Genomic DNA, 18,546 nt, shown 5'->3' with positions numbered 1-18,546 from the left:
GATACATGGATGCACCCCTAAGCCTAGGATTCAAAGTGATCAAGATGAGGCAATCTTTAGATACTTGGATGCACCCTTGGGCCTAGGTATTATTGTCAAGTACAGAGCACAATGGCTATGCAAAAAGCTTGAAGCCAATATCAAAAAGTTTATGAGTTTACCAATGAGCTGTTGGGGAGGGTGACCATAGTGGATAAAGTCCTCACCCCGTTGACCATGTTTGTGGGTGCGCCTGCACCATTCAACAAGTGTCAATGGGCATAAATGGAAAAGAAGATGTACACTTTTGTATGGTAGTAGGGAGAGATAGATGGCATTCAATTGGATGGAATCTAACTACTCCTCCCAAAGCTAATGGAGGTGCAATGATGGAACCATTGGAAAGCAAGCCATTGCATTTGTCTTCAAATTGTTGTTTTGAATGGAGCAATGAGTCATGGATGATGATAACCAAGGTGATTTTGGTGTGGGTGCCCATGAAAAACAAGGAGCAGCATGGGCTAAGGTAGACAAACAAATCTTGGTGGCACCCATGAAGGTTCAAACTAAAGATAACTCTGTAATGAAGGGGTTAATAGAAACTTGGAGATAAACGTTGAGAGGGTTGAAGTTGAGCATGAGTCTAGGTAGAAAGGGAGATCATACTCTATTGCAAGCTATATGGCGTTACTTTAGATCCTATGAATATGGAAGTTGCTTGTTGATGAATGGGAGACCTAACCTTGCAATTTCCTTTATCAATAAAGATGTTTGCCATTGGAAGGATCTATGGAATAATGAGGAGTTGCTATTAGTCAAGGAAGGTGGGAGGAAGTATGCTCTTACCCAAAATGAGAGGAGTTGGTTGTTAGCAGATATTTTGCGATGGAAGTTGGAGGGCTAGCCACCCAAAAAGGTAGTTAAGCAAGACAATATTTGGAAATCCCTGGTCAACCATTTGGGGAAACTAGCATGCAAGATGAAGAAGAGGGTGGATTTCCCAAAACCCAATAATGATTTTTTTTTGAAAGTGTAGCATTTGCAGGTGTGCAAATGGAAGCGATGAAGTAAAAATACATGGAAGACAACCCCAAGTCTAAAGTTAAACTTCACGTTGTGGAGGATTTGTTTGAAGTTAAACTTCATGCCATGGAGAATATGATGAAGAAAATTTGATTTACAGATAGTTTAAAGGGGATTGAAAATCTGTCCTTTTGTGTGATGTGCTGGCATAAAGGAAACACTATCCCACACTTGCTTTGGAGAGGCTAAGAAAATATGGACAAAAATCAAGGATTGGTTTAACAAAGCTAGCTTTAGTCCCAATTTAAAGATGAACACACCCTTTTAGGAGACCATGCTAATATGGATAAAGAGATATTAAGATTGTGGAACATTGCTAAAGCAATAATATTTGGTGGAATAGTAACAATCTCAAGAGCAAAAGAAGATAAGTTGGAAACAGATAGAATGGTAGCTAAATGTAGAGATTAGATGCTAGTTTTCTTGAAAGCTATGAGTTACAAGATCCAAGTACGTAAAGCATCCTAGGGTAAGGGGGTTGGTATATTGGTAGCTACTGGATCCCTATTCAAAAATTCAACATGCGCAGAATTGTAGAAAATCCTTTGGTGCAGACATTCTACTAAATGAGGTGAGACTAGAAAAAAGTTTTTAGTCCTTGATACACAAAGTTTGAAGCTTTGCACCTCTTGTGATGTAGTAAAATTCAGCGATTAAAATGTGGTAGATGGGTGCCCATAGAAAGATAGGCCATGTGGCACAAGGAGGTGGATGGCTGCTTCTGTCCCTCCAATAAGATCATTAGATTTATGTCACTTTATTGGCACCCGATTATTCTTTGACTAGGGTAGAAGTGGCATTGTGCAGGGGTTGGCACTCACTTTACTGATCCCCTTACCCTACAACCTGCTCTCTAAGGCCTAAGAGTTTTGTGGCAATGTCATTTTAACAACACTGACTAGGCGCTCCGCGCCTAGACTCGAAGCACCGGGGCGGGCGCAATTTTTGTGGGCAGGGGCGGGTGCTGGACGCGTGGCCCCGCCCCGCGTTCTCTTTTTCTTCTTCTGGGGGAGGTGGGGGGCTGCCACGTGGCACCCGTCCCCCACCTCTCCTTAACTAAAAGTATAGATGTATATACATATGTTTCGATTAATACATTATTAAATTTCAATATTCTTAGTTATTATTATTATTATTTTCAGTAGTTTGAATTTCACAGTACGTAAGCTCTTGTGAGGTACGTTCATTGCCATGGCTTCTTCTCTGCAAGAGCGTCGATCGTCGGCAGGAAGCAGGGAGGGCAGCTCCCGTTCAACAAAGCCTGCAAGGAGGCCAGGAAGGCCAAGTAGGGGAGTCAAGAGGAAGAAGTGGGATTTAGAGAGGCTTCAGACCTACTTCACCATCGGTCTCTTCAGTTTCAGCCTGGTCTTCCTCCTAAGCTTGTTGACGATCATCTATTGGCCCAACAGACATGGAAGCTCCCTCCAACAAAGATCCATTACGCCATTGCCAGCCCCAAGGGTCACTGATCTCCCTCAGGTCGGACTACTAGCAGAGTAACTCTGTCTTGCCCTTCTTTCTTTTCCCCTTTGGTGGGCTAAGGTAAAGAGAATTTCCACAAAGACATGCAGGCAGACTCTGCTACACGGTATCGACAACAAATCTCGATGCTCGATCAAACGCAGTTTATAGGCTGAAAGTACCGTATGGTTGGGAACACTCGCAGCTCCATTAACTTTGAATTTCAAGACTAGGATGGTTGTTCTCTTTCTCTTCAGTATATTGTCTGCAGCTACTGCGATAGACACTCTCTGGGGAATATCGCCACATCCCAGACCTACCTATTGGCTGGCTTTGAAGGGTTCATTTTTTGTATGCACAGATAATGGCTGCGTTTTATGGATATAAAACAGGTTGGTTAGCATGGAGAACAGACCTGCCATGTTACAGGTTGGCCAGTTTTGTAGTTGGAGAATTTTCAACTTGGTTAGCTAGTTCCTGAGGAGGCCAACTGTTTCTCATTTTCGTGGTTTTGGCTGTGATGCTTATTTGCATGCACCTAAGGAGAAGAGGGGGATGTTTGCTCAAGTTGAACCTTTGATAAGTGCAAAGCCAGGCTTATTACCAAGGATTTTGCTTAGAAGCTTGGATTGGACTATGTAGAGACTTTTGCCCTGACAACCCGCATGTCTATCATCAGGTTGATTTTTGCATTGACTGTAAAGAAAAGATATAGCAAACACAGGGAAATGCCAAGTGTATGACAAAAACTAGAACACTATTTGTAGACTGCTGAATGAGAATGAATGAATCAGAACATGAACGATGCATTGAAGGGGCCCTGAGCCTTCGCATCTCAAGGATCGAAGCAGTGGTATTGAGAGTGGCGTTGAAGTGCATCAACCTCAAGAGGGGTCCATAAATGTAGTAACTATAGTTCTCCGGTCTAAAAGGAATTTATCAATGCAGCAAAGGAAGATGCGCGCAGTTTCCTCCACAGTCTCTGTCTAACTCAGATAATGATGGCTGCAAAAAATGTAGGTATTGGCAGTGAAAACACAACTGTAATCATCGTTGTGATGATGTCAGCATTCTGAATGACAGCCAGGATGAAAATGACTGCAGGGTAGCTGGTATCCCTGCAAGATGTAGGTCCGAATCAGCTCTTGGGTAGGTTGCCTAATTGGAATAGAGGGCCTGCAGCAGGGGTGTCCTGTCAATCAGCTTGTGGCAGCGATTGACCTGCAAAACGGCGGTTGCAACAAGTTGTGGTAGGTTTGGGCAATTGTTGGACAGCATACCAATATCCTCCACTGATGGCGGTGTCCTCCAGATGGATTGTGGACTGAGATAGACCAGTAGTAGCTTTCGCTGAGGTCTAGGCAGCAGGGTGAGGGTAGAAGGCTGATGGTTGAAGGTTGTGTGTGTGAATGATCAAGGATGAGGGATGCCCTAATAATTGGCTCTATTTATAGAGGATTTTGGAGCAATTGCTTAGTTGTTTAAAAGTGAAGCCATTTATTATTAGTAATCAATATAATTGCTCTTTTGGGACCATTTTAAAGAGACGTAATTAGAGATTAATACAATATTAATGCAAAACCTAATATTAGTGGCTCAATATTGACAGCCATTGGTTGGCAGCATGTTTCTCAAATGGACGTAAAGTTTGCTATATTGACCCAAGAGTGGGGCAATTGTGTGACGAAATGAGAGAAAAAAAGGAAGGGAGAAAGAAATGATTGAAATACAATGATACTCAATCACTATTGAAGCTGTTTTACTAATGACAGAATGAAAGTACAATGTTCAAATGACAAGAATGAATGATGTTACTTCTTTTAAGTGTTGCACAAAATGTTCTTTTATAAACGAATCTAACTCTAAAGTGACTTAACTGCTATAAGTCACTTCTTGTTGACCTAAGTGATAAATGAAGGGTCTTATAACTGTTATAAGACCCTTTACTTAAAACCGTTACAAGTCACTTTTTTTAATTCAATCATTGACCCAGATGATCTTAGGGTCAAGTTGGCTAAGTATCAGTGACTTCTCGTAGAATTCTCCACTACAGGAGCTCTTAAGTCCCTTGATGACCAGATCACATTGTTTTTAGACATACTATCAGAAAATATTTCCATTTTGTGCAACAGGTGATCTCACAGTCCACTATGCCTATATTCTATTAATTTGAGTGTCAGCTACTGTGTTATACTTGGATGTTTGATTAATTTCATAGTGCTTCATTCATAGAGGGGACTCTTGTTGTTCTCTTAAAGAAGGCACCAAGGACAAAGCAACAAAAATCAAAAATGAAAATCAAAGACAAAATCAAAACCAAAACCAAGCTATTAAGACCCAAGGAAGCTCCCAGTCATCCCTTAAACTTAGTTGGCAGAATGCACCAAAGAAAAATTGGTATTGCCAACATTGTTAAAAAGTAGGCTATTTTGATGATGAGTGTAGATTAGAGGCTAGAGGTATACAATCCAGAAATACTCAAATCCCTCCTCTCCCCCCTCTCCCCCCTTCCCCCCCAAAGTTGGGTAAATCTTAGCAAGTGAGAGAGGGTGGTGGCAATCAAAATTAGGGACAATGGCGAGGCTAGACCCATGCTGCCACCAGTCAGTGATCACAACCAATATCGTTCTCAACTACAAAGGGCATGTTTGACTGGTCTATTGGACTAAGCTTAGATATAAGGCTTATGTTGTCTCCTTGGGGGCATTAGATGTTTTGAGCTTACTCCATATTTATGAGTTACCTCTCGATGAGATGATCACAAAGACCCACTCTACTCAAATAAGCACACCTGTTTGGATCGTGAAAAGCGAAGCCGCCCATTACATGATCCCCATTCAGGACATTTTTGTCACCTCAAGCTACTGCAGCTGAGAATGGTCGTTGTGAGAAGAGCTTCTCGATCAAGAACCATGATCTAGGTCACGTTAAGTTTGATACCAATGAGAATCGAGATCTTGCTTTGCTGGACACTATATGCTATGTCCCTTAGCTTGGGGTAATCTTATTGTCAATTGAGCAACTTTGTCGATTAGGGCGAGATGTCTTCTTTGCAACAACCATAGTCGAGGTCATAGACTCCTAGACTAGTTTAGTGATTGCTTGTGGCGAGGTTGGCGACCTCTAGGAGATGACTTAGTTTCTTTTTCAGCCAATAATTGAGGGCTTAGAGTTCCATCATTTTTAGGCTTTAGCCATTACGTGGGAGCCTACAAACAATGAGTGCCTTTGGCACTATCGCTTAGGATACTTGACACTATGAGCTATCATGCCGTCAGGTGGTTGAGGGCCTTGCACGTCTAAAGTCTAAAATTGTTTAAGGACGTTTGTCCAACTTGTCAGCTTGGAAAGTAGCACTGTACTCCATTTTCTTAGAAGACCACATATAGAGCTGAGGCGCCTCTTAGATTGATTCATGTTGATCTTTGTGGGCTAACATCCATTACCACCCTTAATGGCATGTCATACTTTTTAATAGTGAATGGTTTTTCTTGATACACATGGGTGTATTTTCTAAAGTATAAATTTGATGCATTCATCTTCTTTTCTTCATGAGTGTTGCTTGTACATAATCAGGTTGGTTATCAAGTAGGATCTATGAGGAGTGATTCAGGTTGTGAGTTTATCTTCCACGAGTTCACCAAGTTTCTAAAGGCGCACAACATCACACACTAGCTCACCTCTACCAACTCTCCCTCTTCGAATGGAGTCGTAGAGTGTAGGAATCGGTCTATGATGAACATGGCACACTTTGTTGTTCACAACAGAGCTTCTTGAGTGCCTTTGGGTCAGGGATGTTAACACTTTGGTGTATATCCTCAACCTGTGCCTAATTGAGGTAGTTCTTCAGAGGATTCCCTTCGAGGCATTTTTTGGTACTCAATCTATCGTGTCCCATTTAAGAGTCTTTGGATGTTGTACGTACATGCACTCTCTTGATGATAAGATAGGAAATCTTATTTTCCGAGCTGATCTCCTAATTTTTGTAGGTTACTCTTTTGAAGCGAAAGCCTATTATTTGTTTGATCCTCAGATAAACAAAATGATTGTCCAGAGAGAGGTTATTTTTGATGAGAGTGATATTGTACAATGCATTGCACTGGCCTTTGAACTAATCCCTTCTCCTTTCACATAGGAGATAGTGCTATCTAAGCCAGGTATGCTAGTTGCTCCTGATCCACCTATAGAGTCTTTAACACCCAAGCCTTCTTTGCGAGACCTATTACCTCGTTGGTACTAGGAGATTATTCGGGATTTGGAGATCCTTCCAAGATTTGCGTGCCTTGCACCTAGTGTCTCATTTGCATCTCTTTTTACAGGAGATTATATAGTGCATTCTGAGTTGGAGAGTTGGCAAGAGGCTCTAAAGCATCCTCAATAGCGAGAGGCTATGGAAAAGGAGCTTGGGAGCATTGACCATAATGAAACATGGACCTTGGTGGATCTTTTGAGCTCCAAGGAAGTCATGGGACCAAGTGGATCTTTAGGACCAAATTGAAAGTTGATGGAACTTTGGATAAATACAAGGCTCATCTTGTAGTGCAAGGTTTTCAACAAAAACATTGTCAGAGTGCAGTGATGCGGAAGCGTAGGACAAAGACTGAGAGAGAGTGAACATAGAGATTAGAGAGAGAGAGAAAAGGAGGCAGTGTAAACGCAGAGAATCTGCAGTGTAGTATGCTGTATAAGAGTGCAGAAATACACATGAGGGCAGAGGAAATATCTGCGTGTGTCTCCGACTTGATGACCTCGATCTCCGTCAGCTCGGTCTTAGCCAACAGATCTCAAGATCAGAATGTGAATAATGAATATTGGAGTGTGCCACAAACTGGCTATAAATAGCCAAAAAATAGAAAATCCCTAGCACCAGGTCGGCTGCAGACTGCAGAAAAACTGCTGTCCGATTGGATAAAACTGGTGTTCGACTGTACCAGTGCCACGTGGTATCCTGCCGTATTGCTGACGTGGCATCCTGCGCTGTCCGTAAGCTGCTGATGTGTCATCTGCACTCTGCCGTATGCTGTATACTGTTGAATCAAACCCTAACTGTGCAGAAACCCTAACACAGCTTGTCCAGGGGATGACTCTACCTCTAACAAACATGGCATAGATTATGAGACCTTTGTATCCACCACGCAGTTGTGACATCTTACCTGTCCCAAGGCTGAGTTTTGCTTTTTTTGTTGCTGCTTGGCCTATTCAAAGCCCTCCAGTGCTGCGTTTTGCTGCTGTGTGATACATTTAGAGGATGCCTTGCTATGTCTTGGGATTCGTCAAAATACGACCCACTCTTTAGCTTGTACTCTCTGCCCTAGTCCTCGAGACTTAGGAGTTCAGAGCCCTCCAGTGTTGCATTTTGCTGCCGCCAGATACATTTGAAGGCTGTCTTGTTATGTTTGGGGATGCATCGAAATATGACACTCTCTTTAGCTCATACTCTTTGCCACGGTCCTCCAGATTCTGGAGTTTGGAGGTCAATATTCTTCATTGCATAGTGCATTTGTTGCATTAAGCATTATATTCTATTTAGTATTCATTCATTATATTCTTCATTGCATAGTGCATTTGCTGCATTAAGCATTATATTCTATTTAGTATTCATTTATTATTATTCAATGTATTCATTGTTTCTGCGTTACCCTAATTGTGTTTCTTTGTTAGCCTATGCGTTTGTCATACAATTATGTTTTGTTTTGTGTGGTAGAGCATTTCTTTATAGGCTTCCCAATTGTGCTTTCCCCCCCGCCTCCCCCACCCAAAAAAAAAAGAAAAAAAGAAAAAGAAAAAAAAGTGTTCATGGTCTTATTGTTACTACAACCAACCATCCTCCTTCGATAGGGCGGTAAATAACTTGAAATCAACAGTTGCAACAAGTATAAAATTCACATAAACTAAAATGTACACTTCATCACTTTGATCTTGGATAATGGATAGCTTGTTGGCAAACTGGTATCTCTTGCGATATTTCTAATCCAAGCGTCTCTTGCTATCAAAATTAACTAGTAAGCCTCCAAACCAATTTGCCCCTTGGTTTGCTGGGGGATTGGTCTTCACCGTTCTCCTTGAAAGATAAATTAAGCCCAAATTTGATATGGGATGGTTAGCTTCTTGAATCTCCTTGAAATTCCTAAAATTTTGTTGCTAGAATTCAAGTCCTAGGCCCTTAATTTTGAGTACGTATCTCGAGATGGCTACCAAACTCTAATTTCTATTGTAAATTAGGGTCTATAGCAGAGATTAGTTGAAATCTCTTCCTTTGATGACTCAAACTATTGGAAAATATTGAGGAGAGTTGAGAAATGATTGTAAGATGAGAGAGTCTTACGAGTATGTGAAATTTTGATTGCTTTACTCAACATTTGGATTAATTTTTAAGTCAGTATTCTTCACTGCATAGTGCGTTTATTGCATTGAGCATGGTATTCTATTAAGTATTCATTCATTATTATTCACAGTGTTCATTGTCTCCATGCTACCTAACCCTAAGTGTGTTTCTTTATCAGTTTGTGTGTTATTGTACAATTATGTTTTGTTTTTAGTGGTAGAGCATTTCTTTACAGGTCTCCCAATTGCTCCCCCCTCCCCTTGCCAGAACAAAACAAAAAAAAATCTTTGTGTCCCTTGTCTTTGTGTTATCTTAATTTAATTGTGTTACTTTATTAGTCTGTGGGTTTGTCGTATGATTGTGTTTTGTTTTTTGTGGTAAAGCATTTTTTTCCTCCCAATCGCCTTGCTGCTCCCTTTCCCACGAGGAAAAAGGAAAAAAAAATTTGTGTTCATTGTCTTTGTGTTACTGAAACCAGCTTTCCTCCTTGGACAGGGTGGCAAATAACTTGATTAATCAACAATTACATCAAGCATAAAATTTACATAAACTAAAATGCACACTTCACCGCTTTCATCTTGGACAATGGATAGCCTGTTGGCAAATTGTCGCCCCTTGTGGTGTTTCTTTTAACTTTTTTAATTGCAAATGGATGGAGTACAATTGAGATCCTCTGATCTCTTTTGCTAATTGAAGTATCTCTTGTTGTCAAAAATTGACTAGCAAGCCTTCAAACCAATTTGCTCCTTGGATTGCTTGGGGATTGGTTTTCACCTTGCTCCTTGAAAGACAAACAAAGCCCCCAATTTGATATGGGTTGGTTGGCCTCTTGAATCTCATTGAAATTCCTTAATTTTGGCTACTAGAATTCAAGTTCTAGGCCCTCAATTTTGAGTACACATCTTGAGGTGGCTGTCAAACCTTAATTTTTGTTGTAAATTAGGGTTTATAATAGAGAGTGGCTGAAATCTCTTACTTTGATGACTCAAACTGTTGAAAAATGTTGAGGGGAGTTGAGAAATGGCTGTATGATGAGAGAGTGTCATGAGGACGTGAAATTGTGATTGCTTTACTTAACATTTGGATTAATTTTTAATGAAATATTTAAGGATGTGTGATACTTGTGAGGTGCAAATGAGATTATTTCATATTTACGAGCTATAAACTTGAGAAAATAGTGGATGCCAAAGGCAAAAGTTATCTTAAGTAATGTTGCCAAAAGTGTTAGTTAGTGACGTTAGGGATTTGGCATTTATTTAATGGTACTTAATGCCAATCTTGGGACCAAAGAAGGCTTAGGAACACTTCGGAGATAAATTATCCTAGCCAATCTAATTGTTGATTGGTCAAACTAATTTTATGGGCATTAAAAGAATTATTAAATTAATTTTCAGAATTTCAAAGTTGAAAATTAATTTAAATAATGTAGATAATTGTCTTTCTCTCTCCTCACTTGCATTTTTCTATTGCATTTTTCTATTGGCTGCAACCTCTTAGTGCTAGTCGCATTCTCCTTCCACTAGTAGCTCACTTCCAGCCCTTCCACTGCCCTTCCACCCTTTGAGGCGGACATTGCGGTTCGTGCTTCACACTTTCCTTATGTCCCTTGAGATGGACATTGCGGTTCGTGGTTCATGGTGGCTGACCTTTCCTTTCTCCAGTTTGCCACACCGGTACCATGGCGTCTCCCTCGACAGATTGCCCTTCTACTGGGTGTTCCTACTGCGGCACGAACGATCATCCCACCGAAGATTGTTAACATCGACCTTTGCTTCCCACCCCATCGGAGTACATGCGTCTTCCACCAGGCACTCCTTGTGCCACCTCTCCTTTTTGGGCCATAGAGATCGTTCTGCATCGGCTATCAAAGTACTATGCCCAAGGCAATAAGACGCATCCAATGCGCACTAAGTCCTTTCAAGCACATGGAGGATTGATTGGCGCTACGATCTCCTGGAGATCGTCACAATACCAGCGGCAGTCTTCTTCCACTTATTTTCAGGTACAGTGGCTTCCATGACCTACGGATTTGCAATCCGCTCCATCGAGAGACAGTGATTGTTTGATACCGTCTCCTCGTTAGTCTACTCCTTCAAGAGACAGTGGTTGCTGGACTCCTTTCTCTTCTTCGGCTACCCAGTCCGCTCTACTGAGAGAGCGACTGTTGCCCACCTCTTGCTCATTTTGAGCCCCACCCTTCCCCACCCTCGACGACTCAGGTTCGAGAGGTTACCTCTGGGAGCTCTTCGGCACCCTAGATACCTTCTTTGGCATGACCGACGGCACTTCCTTCGTCATAAGACATTTCGGAGTCCGTGATCCATGAGTTTTTGGATTCCCTATCTACTTTAGAGGGGGATTCAAAGGGGGATGTTATTTCTTTGCCCTCAGAGGGGGCATCTACTTCTTCTTCGATTTCAACGGGGGTCCCTTCACCTCCCACCATAGAGGGAACCTACTCCACATGAAGCTCTTCACCCATCCTCTACTTTCTTGGGGTGGCTGTCTTCGACCAGTCATCTCTTCTACTGATACCTAGGATCTTTAGGTACCACCTAGATCGGGACCTCGGAGATTCAGCCGCGACTTGGTGATGAGGCCTTCGTATTCCTTCCAGCATGGATGCACGGAGCTAGTGGCTTCTCTCCCGAGGTTGTGTTTTTGGTTCTCTAGTTCACTCTGTCTATTGGTCTTCACTGTAGGTTCCCTTTTCGATGGAAATCTTGGATCTTAGGGATCCTCTACATCTTTTTCCTTCTCTTCTCTTCTTGCCTTGGTCACTTGGTTAGCATGGAGCCACCTCTCGAGATCGAGTACGGGCATACCCTTATGGTTCTCGGCACCACACAAAGTCCGACATTCCTCCTATGCATTGCATGTTTTTATCATCTTTGTACTAGGGCGCTTGGGCAAGTGAACCATTTCCCCACGAGAGACATTGTCCAAGTGGCTCCTGCTGCATGAGCATTCTTCAGCATGTAGCATTGCATCTCCACCTCACTCTTCTCTTGTTCCCCTTTTTGAGCCTGAGAGGGAGTGTTGAGAAACCCTTCACCCTTCACCCACAGTTTGCGTTTTTGCGTTTAGGGTTTGCAGCTCCAAAAAGGGGTGCCATCCTAGATTGACTGTGCCTATTTATAGGCCACTCTCTCATTCATTCCTTACGGCTGATTCATTCAGTCCGTCACCTCTTCTCTCCAGCCTCTCCACTATCCTCACACCCCTTTGAGAGAACATTGCGGTTCGTGGTTCGTGGCTATCTTCATCATTTTCCTTGTGCTACGGCACCCTTGGTCCCTTGTTTCACATTCACTGCATGATTCAGAACTTCATCATTCCATTCATAAGAGTTTCTTCTCTCTTCTCTTCTCTTCTCCATGTTTGCCGAGTTCACTCCGTGTTCCTCCCCGCAAACCCTTCTGTCTCGCTAGTACGTCATCTTTTGACAATGGTGGGGGATGGAAAGAAACCTATTGAATAGTTGGTGCACAAGCGGGAACGGGTGTAGCAATAGACAATTGCCTTAGAGGACCCCTTATAAGAGAAGGGGAATGAAGCTTGTAAAGCCCGCTCTCCTGCCAACCTATCTTGATAATATCCTTGTAGAAGAATCCTCACAATACAAACTGTCTGCTCGGTAAAGACAACATGGGTACCAAGCCTAGTAAGGCCATAAATTGAGAGGAGTGGAAAGCTGAAGTCCAAAATGTAAAGGGCCTGTGAAAGGGAGCTCGAAGTGTGATCTGGAAACAAAGGAAAAGTGCCAACACCACAAATAGGCACCGATATAAGGTCACCAATAATGATTGAACCATTAAGGACATAGATCCTACAACAAATCACCTTGTGGAGTCATATGACTAGAAGCTCCATTATCAACCAGCCAAGATCTCTCAAAAGATGAGGCAACCATTGAAGAAGGCTCCTCCAACTCAACAATATGAAGGAACACTGACTCACGAGTAACCGTTGGAGTAGAGGTAGAAGGCTTAGATGGTTGAGCTCCATCCTTCGCTCTTGGACAAAGGTGAGGGTACTTCTTCCAATATTTCTCCGTTGGATATGTCCCCTTCTCACAATATGGGCATTTAGGCTTCTCCAAATCGGAGTCAGAACCTAAAATACTCTCCTATCTTGTAGCCTTTGACATGCCTTTCTTCTTCTTCCTCCCTCTTGAAAACTAAAGAAATCATCGTGCCAAGGGATGCAAGCTCATCCCTCATATCCTCCAACTTGTTAATATGATCCTTCATGAAAGGAGAATCATCAACAATGAGCATCCGTAATTTCTTCTCGAGAGTAATTTAGTGGGCAAATGTCTTCCGATGGTACAAAGAAGCAAGCTTTGTCTACAGTAGAAGATGGCTTCTGTGAGACATGGAGAGAATGGGGAGGAGAGGGTTCCTGAACAAATGGGCTAGGTGACCTTCGTTCTTCACAATCCGTGTGATAATCTTGCTGCCTTTCGGAGGAGTGCTGAGAAAGCTCTTCATCTATATCATCAAAGTCGTAAAACTAGTGGTAAGACATCTTTAAAATCCTACAAGACACCCACAAGAAATTTGTGTTTTGGTGGTAGACAACCCCAAAGCAGGAGGAAACGGCTACAGGATCACAAGGAAGTCAATATAGAGGTTCCGCTTGGGGGAGAAATATTGTCGCCTTCAAGAAGAAAGCTGCGTTTTCAGCAAAACATAGATGTGGATGGCCTCCTTTGTAAGAATCAGGCACTTTGTCTCTCTCAGACAATGATACCATGTGAGAGTGTGCAACGGAAAGGAACAAAAATACATAGACAAAGGAACACAGAGAGAGACTGCAAGGAAAGAAAAATGAAATCAGTACTAAATAAGAAAGAATGCTGATACAAATGGAAAAGCGGAAGGAGACTGATCAGTCCCTACACGCAGCCCATAGCGTCAGTGAGGGCACTAGGTTAGATTGATGATGACAGTAGCACCAAAGATGAAGGAAGATGACGGAGTCGGAGTGTGCACTTGCAAGGGAAGGAGGAAGATGAGATGAATGATCGGCTAACTGAGTGGGGGAGTCTATAAATAGCAAAATATCCCCAAATCTGGGCGACCTAAAATCTAGGGCCAAAAATATGGCCGACCAACATTTGGTAAAAATGTTAGAAATGCTTTGAAAAAATCTTGAAAAGGGTAGACAATGTCCAATAGGCTCAAGTAGACTCTGAAAAGTAGTAATTGCCCGAGAAATGCACACAAAACTGAGTGCTCTAGAATGAGCTACCTACTCTATCAAAACAAGTGATAGATAGGTCAAAGCTCCTAAAGTCCTCATTTGACTTTGACTGAGGCTCACAAGCAGGAGATGATAAAGCATGACAAAAATTGCTAACATTAAACGCCTTTCAAATGCAAGTTATTCATTTGGAGAATGTTGGTGGGGGGTGTTAAGCTAAAAATGCATTAGCCTGACTTAAACAGCCCCAAAACATGCCTAATTAATGAAGAAAACCTCTTATTTTAAAAAGAGACGCGATCCTAAAGAATTACTGTGTCCCACATGCAAAACCCTAACCCCAAACTCTCTATAAATATATATGCAGCCCACCACTCTCCCTCAATCTCGTTTTTGCATGTTTCAGGAGCCATAACTCTGGTGTCCACACTTCATTCATGGAGGACATCATGGCCAAAGCTTCCACCAGCCACTTGCTACCATTTGGTACTTGATTCCAGCCTTCCTCGCGTTTTTGCTGTTGTCGCCAGGTCCGAGGAGCTGTTGTCTACAATTGAATCCTGTCGTCTACAATTGGATGTTATCACCACCTGTTGACAATTGTTGCCATCATCTTCTCCGTGTTTTGGTTTTTTGGCTGTTGTGCCCTGACATTCTCTCACCACTGTTTGTTGCGTTTGCACCTAACAGTTGTTGTGCAAATTTTCTCTCCTCAAGTACCTGTTTTTTTAGTCTTTCTTTCTCCTACATTATTGTTTATATTAGATCTAGCCTTCCTTGGCTACGTTTGTTGGTGTTCAACACTTGAAGACTGCCTTTGCTGCGATTCGAGATCCGTTCGGAGTACGACACACTCTACGACTCATAACCTCTACCTTGATCCCAGAGATACGAGAGTTTGAAGTTTTGTATTCACTACATAGTGTGTTTGCTGCATTAGCATTGTATATTCATTAATTCATTCGTTTTATTATTCATTGTGTTCACTGTTTCTGGGTCACCCTAACCCTAATCCTAATTGTGTTCTGTGTTTATCAGTTTGTGCTTTGTCGTACGATTGGATTCATGCTTTTTGCATTTAGAGCATTTCTTCACAGGGGGGTCTTCCCCTTACATTGGCTCTTCACTGTAGACATATTTCTAATGGGAATTGTTTCTTCTATACTACTATGGTTGAGTCTTTCTGTCACAGATTCATCTCCTGTTAGAAAACGGGCATAGAAACCCACTGTAAGCAAGGGAGTATAAGGGTAGATGAGTGTGAATAGCCCTAGGGGCAGGGGAAACCCTAACCCTAGCTGGCAAAGGGTTATATAAACAGCCTATGGGTCACTATCATTTGTGAGAGAGTGTATCCAAGTTGTACTCTAAGCAACTTAGTAAGCAAGATTTCATTCTTGTACTTTGAGCTCTCTTCTCCCTCTTGTGCACACATTCTACTGCTGCAAACTCTGATTCTCAACATGGTATCAGAGCCATCTCTGATCTCCTCAGCTTCCCTCAGTATCAGTTATCACTAAGTGCACATGAGATATCATTTTCTTCATCTTATTCTTCTTTCCTTCATCTTAGCCTGTGCTTTCTTCTGGAGATCTTTTCCCCACATCAGGGCGTAGCTCCTCGTTAGTTCTACCCCCGACATTGTCCATGTGTGAGGCCAGCATTGCGAAAATCCCAGAAACGGCACAGTTTTCTGACAGCGCAGAATTCGGGCTGCTGTACATGCAACAGGCAGCGCAATCTGTGCGGCTATCTTAGGGCTCTGATAGCCCCCTAAGTGGGCTATCCTCAGCTAAGAGGGCTCTGAGAAATTCAACCTCTGCTGGCTGCTACAAGACAAACCCTAACTGTGTTTTTTTGGGCAGCCATAGCCAACAAGCTCCAAGCTTGACATTTTGTCATTTTTACACTCTGAGCTTCATTAACAATGATTCTAATCACTGAAGCAGAGTCTTTGAACCCTATTCCAGATTCTAAAGCTCTTGGGCATGCTCAATGGACATCACCAAGCATCGGGAAGCCGACTTCCAACCGGGTTCCATTCAAGCACTTCACTAAGCTTGACAATAGTGTTTTTTTAACACTAATCATAAATCATTAGGTTAATTGCTTGCTGGGCATTCATTAAAACCCAGTGAGTTTTTTATTCCTCTTCATATATTGTTGTAAGGTTATGTGTAAAATTAACACATAGACCATCATGCACAAGAAGTGTAGTGCGTACCGTGAGTGACTTTGTCTCAAGTACATTGGTCAGTGAAATCAATAGCATGAGTGTCATCGTACTCTCCTCGGAATCATCAGCAACAAGCATTGAGATCATAGACAAACCGTGTCCAACACAAGCTTCATCCACTAAGCCGTACCACAAGGAGGAGCTTGAAGTCCAGTCTAGGTTTACTTCATTAAGACCTAAAAAGACTATTAAACCTCGGAAGAAGCTTGCACATAAGAAAGGACCACCAAAGTCATACTTTGAAATATTACACTTATATGATTTTCAGCCTTTCTCTTCATTGCAACTTTGACTTCACTTTGTCTAATTTGCTTCCGCATTCAGTGAAAAGTTTGTAAGGGACTAGACATTGCCCTTGTCCTAACAAGTGGTAAGACCTTCCCAATGACCACAACATATGCTGATGTCCGTCCTCAAATTCGAAAGTTTAATGGTAAGGATTTCCACCCATGGCAGGTACTTATAAAATACAAAATGATGGAGAGAGGGTATTGGCCTCTTATTCAAGGCAGTAGAGCTGTAAACTCTGCAAATATGATTGATATAGAGGATGACCAACGTGCTCAAGCAATCATAATGCTACACTTAGATGAATCCTTGATTCATCATGTTGATCAACTAAACACTGCTAAAGAAAAATGGGATGAGCTTGAAAAGCTCTATGGAGCCACTGGCAAAAATACTAAAATCTTCCTTAAAATTGAATTCTTTAGCTTGGAATATCGTTCAGGAGAAGATTTGGGAAAATTCATTTCTCATATGAAGGGACTTATGCCACAGCTTGCTTCTGTACAAGCTCCAATACATGAAGAAGATGCTATTGCTATTCTCCTAAAAGCTGTAAAATAGGTGTTTCCTACTCTTGTAACCACTCTCACCAACATTCCAGATCCTACTTTGGCAAGTACCATTCAGTCCTGTTTGGATGAAAAAAAGAGGAACCACAAAGAAAGCAGCAACAATCAGGCAACTTCAAATTCCTGTGAACAAGTATTGGTTCATATAGTTCTCACTAAATGTTCTTTCTGTAAGAAAAAAGGACATATTGTAAACAACTGCTGGAAGAAGTATCCCGAGAAGATGAAATGTAACAAATGCAAGAAGACAGGGCATATCACTAGTAAATGCCCCAACACTCCTGAAATACCCAAAGAATTGGTGGCCAACTATGTCTCCAATTCATCTGAAGATCGACTGTTTTGAATACTTAAATTATCTATCTAAAACAACCTTGTAGGCCTGATTTATAAAGGCATTCCAAAAAGGGGGGGAATCTTTTACATGCCTTGTAATCCAATGCCACCCTAGCATTGAGGGGGGGTGTTAGAAGACGGGCATAGAAACCCACTGTAAGCAAGGGAGTATAAGGGCAGATGAGTGTGAATAGCCCTAGGGGCAGGGGAAACCCTAACCCTAGCTGGCAAAGGGTTATATAAACAGCCTATGGGTCACTATCATTTGTGAGAGAGTGTACCCAAGTTGTACTCTAAGCAACTTAGTAGGCAAGATTTCATTCTTGTACTTTGAGCTCTCTTCTCCCTCTTGTGCACACATTCTACTGCTGCAAACTCTGATTCTCAACATCTCCTGCCCTTTTACTTGGAAGATTTGGGGCAGCAAGCACTTGATAGTAGAGGATGATGATAGACAGCTTTAACTGTGATACCCTGTGAAGGTGGTGTGGATAACAAAGCTACAACACCTGCAAATTGCAAAAATGAGATTGGGCTGAATGGAGGTCGGCCTATGTATTTGTAGAAAGTTTGGGGGCATAAAAACTTTGGAGGGCGGTGTTTCTTTTTAATAAAAGGTTTTAATTCATTAATTGATTTGAGTTTTGGGGCTGTTTTAATAAAGCAAATGCATTTTTAGCTCAATGGGCCATGAGAGGGTGGTGGTTGGGATTGCCAGCTTCATTGATTTCTTGATGCCATGGACTTTGAGGGAGCTTGCCACATGCATCAGATTAGTCTGGCAGCCCACAATCTTGGCATTGGTGTGGTCTAGCTCCATGATGGGAGGTTGGATAGTGAGCAATGGTTGCACCTAGTCTGTTCTCACATGCGGAAACATTTTGGTAGTGTAGTTGAAGGAGGGAATTCATGGGCACGATGTGCTTCTGCAAGGCATTAGTGATAGATATCGTGATTTGACTACTTCCATTTTCTATGATTAGGGATCTAGGATGATTGACATTGGCATCGGTGTCTTTTTGAGGCACCTTGGTTGTGGCTTGATCACTAATTTTATGGGT

General features: G+C 42.0%; 1 protein-coding gene across 2 annotated transcripts in view; it reads left to right on the top strand.

The window, feature by feature from the left end:
- The first annotated feature begins 2,218 nt into the window (after positions 1-2,218).
- LOC148022293 (mannosyl-oligosaccharide glucosidase GCS1-like) overlaps positions 2,219-18,546 on the top strand; it is a 188,767-nt gene continuing 172,439 nt past the window's right edge. For both annotated transcript variants that reach the window (XM_087697922.1, XM_087697921.1), the window contains exon 1: positions 2,219-2,541. In XM_087697922.1, the coding sequence (XP_087554048.1) occupies positions 2,254-2,541 (288 nt within the window). In that variant the 5' untranslated portion in view covers positions 2,219-2,253. The remainder of the gene's footprint in view (positions 2,542-18,546) is intronic.

Source organism: Lygodium microphyllum, chromosome 17 (assembly GCF_053477565.2).
Source record: "Lygodium microphyllum isolate KBCC chromosome 17, Lygodium_microphyllum_v1.1.10, whole genome shotgun sequence".
NCBI classification, from domain to species: domain Eukaryota; kingdom Viridiplantae; phylum Streptophyta; class Polypodiopsida; order Schizaeales; family Lygodiaceae; genus Lygodium; species Lygodium microphyllum.
This window is presented reverse-complemented; position numbering and strand designations above follow the sequence as displayed.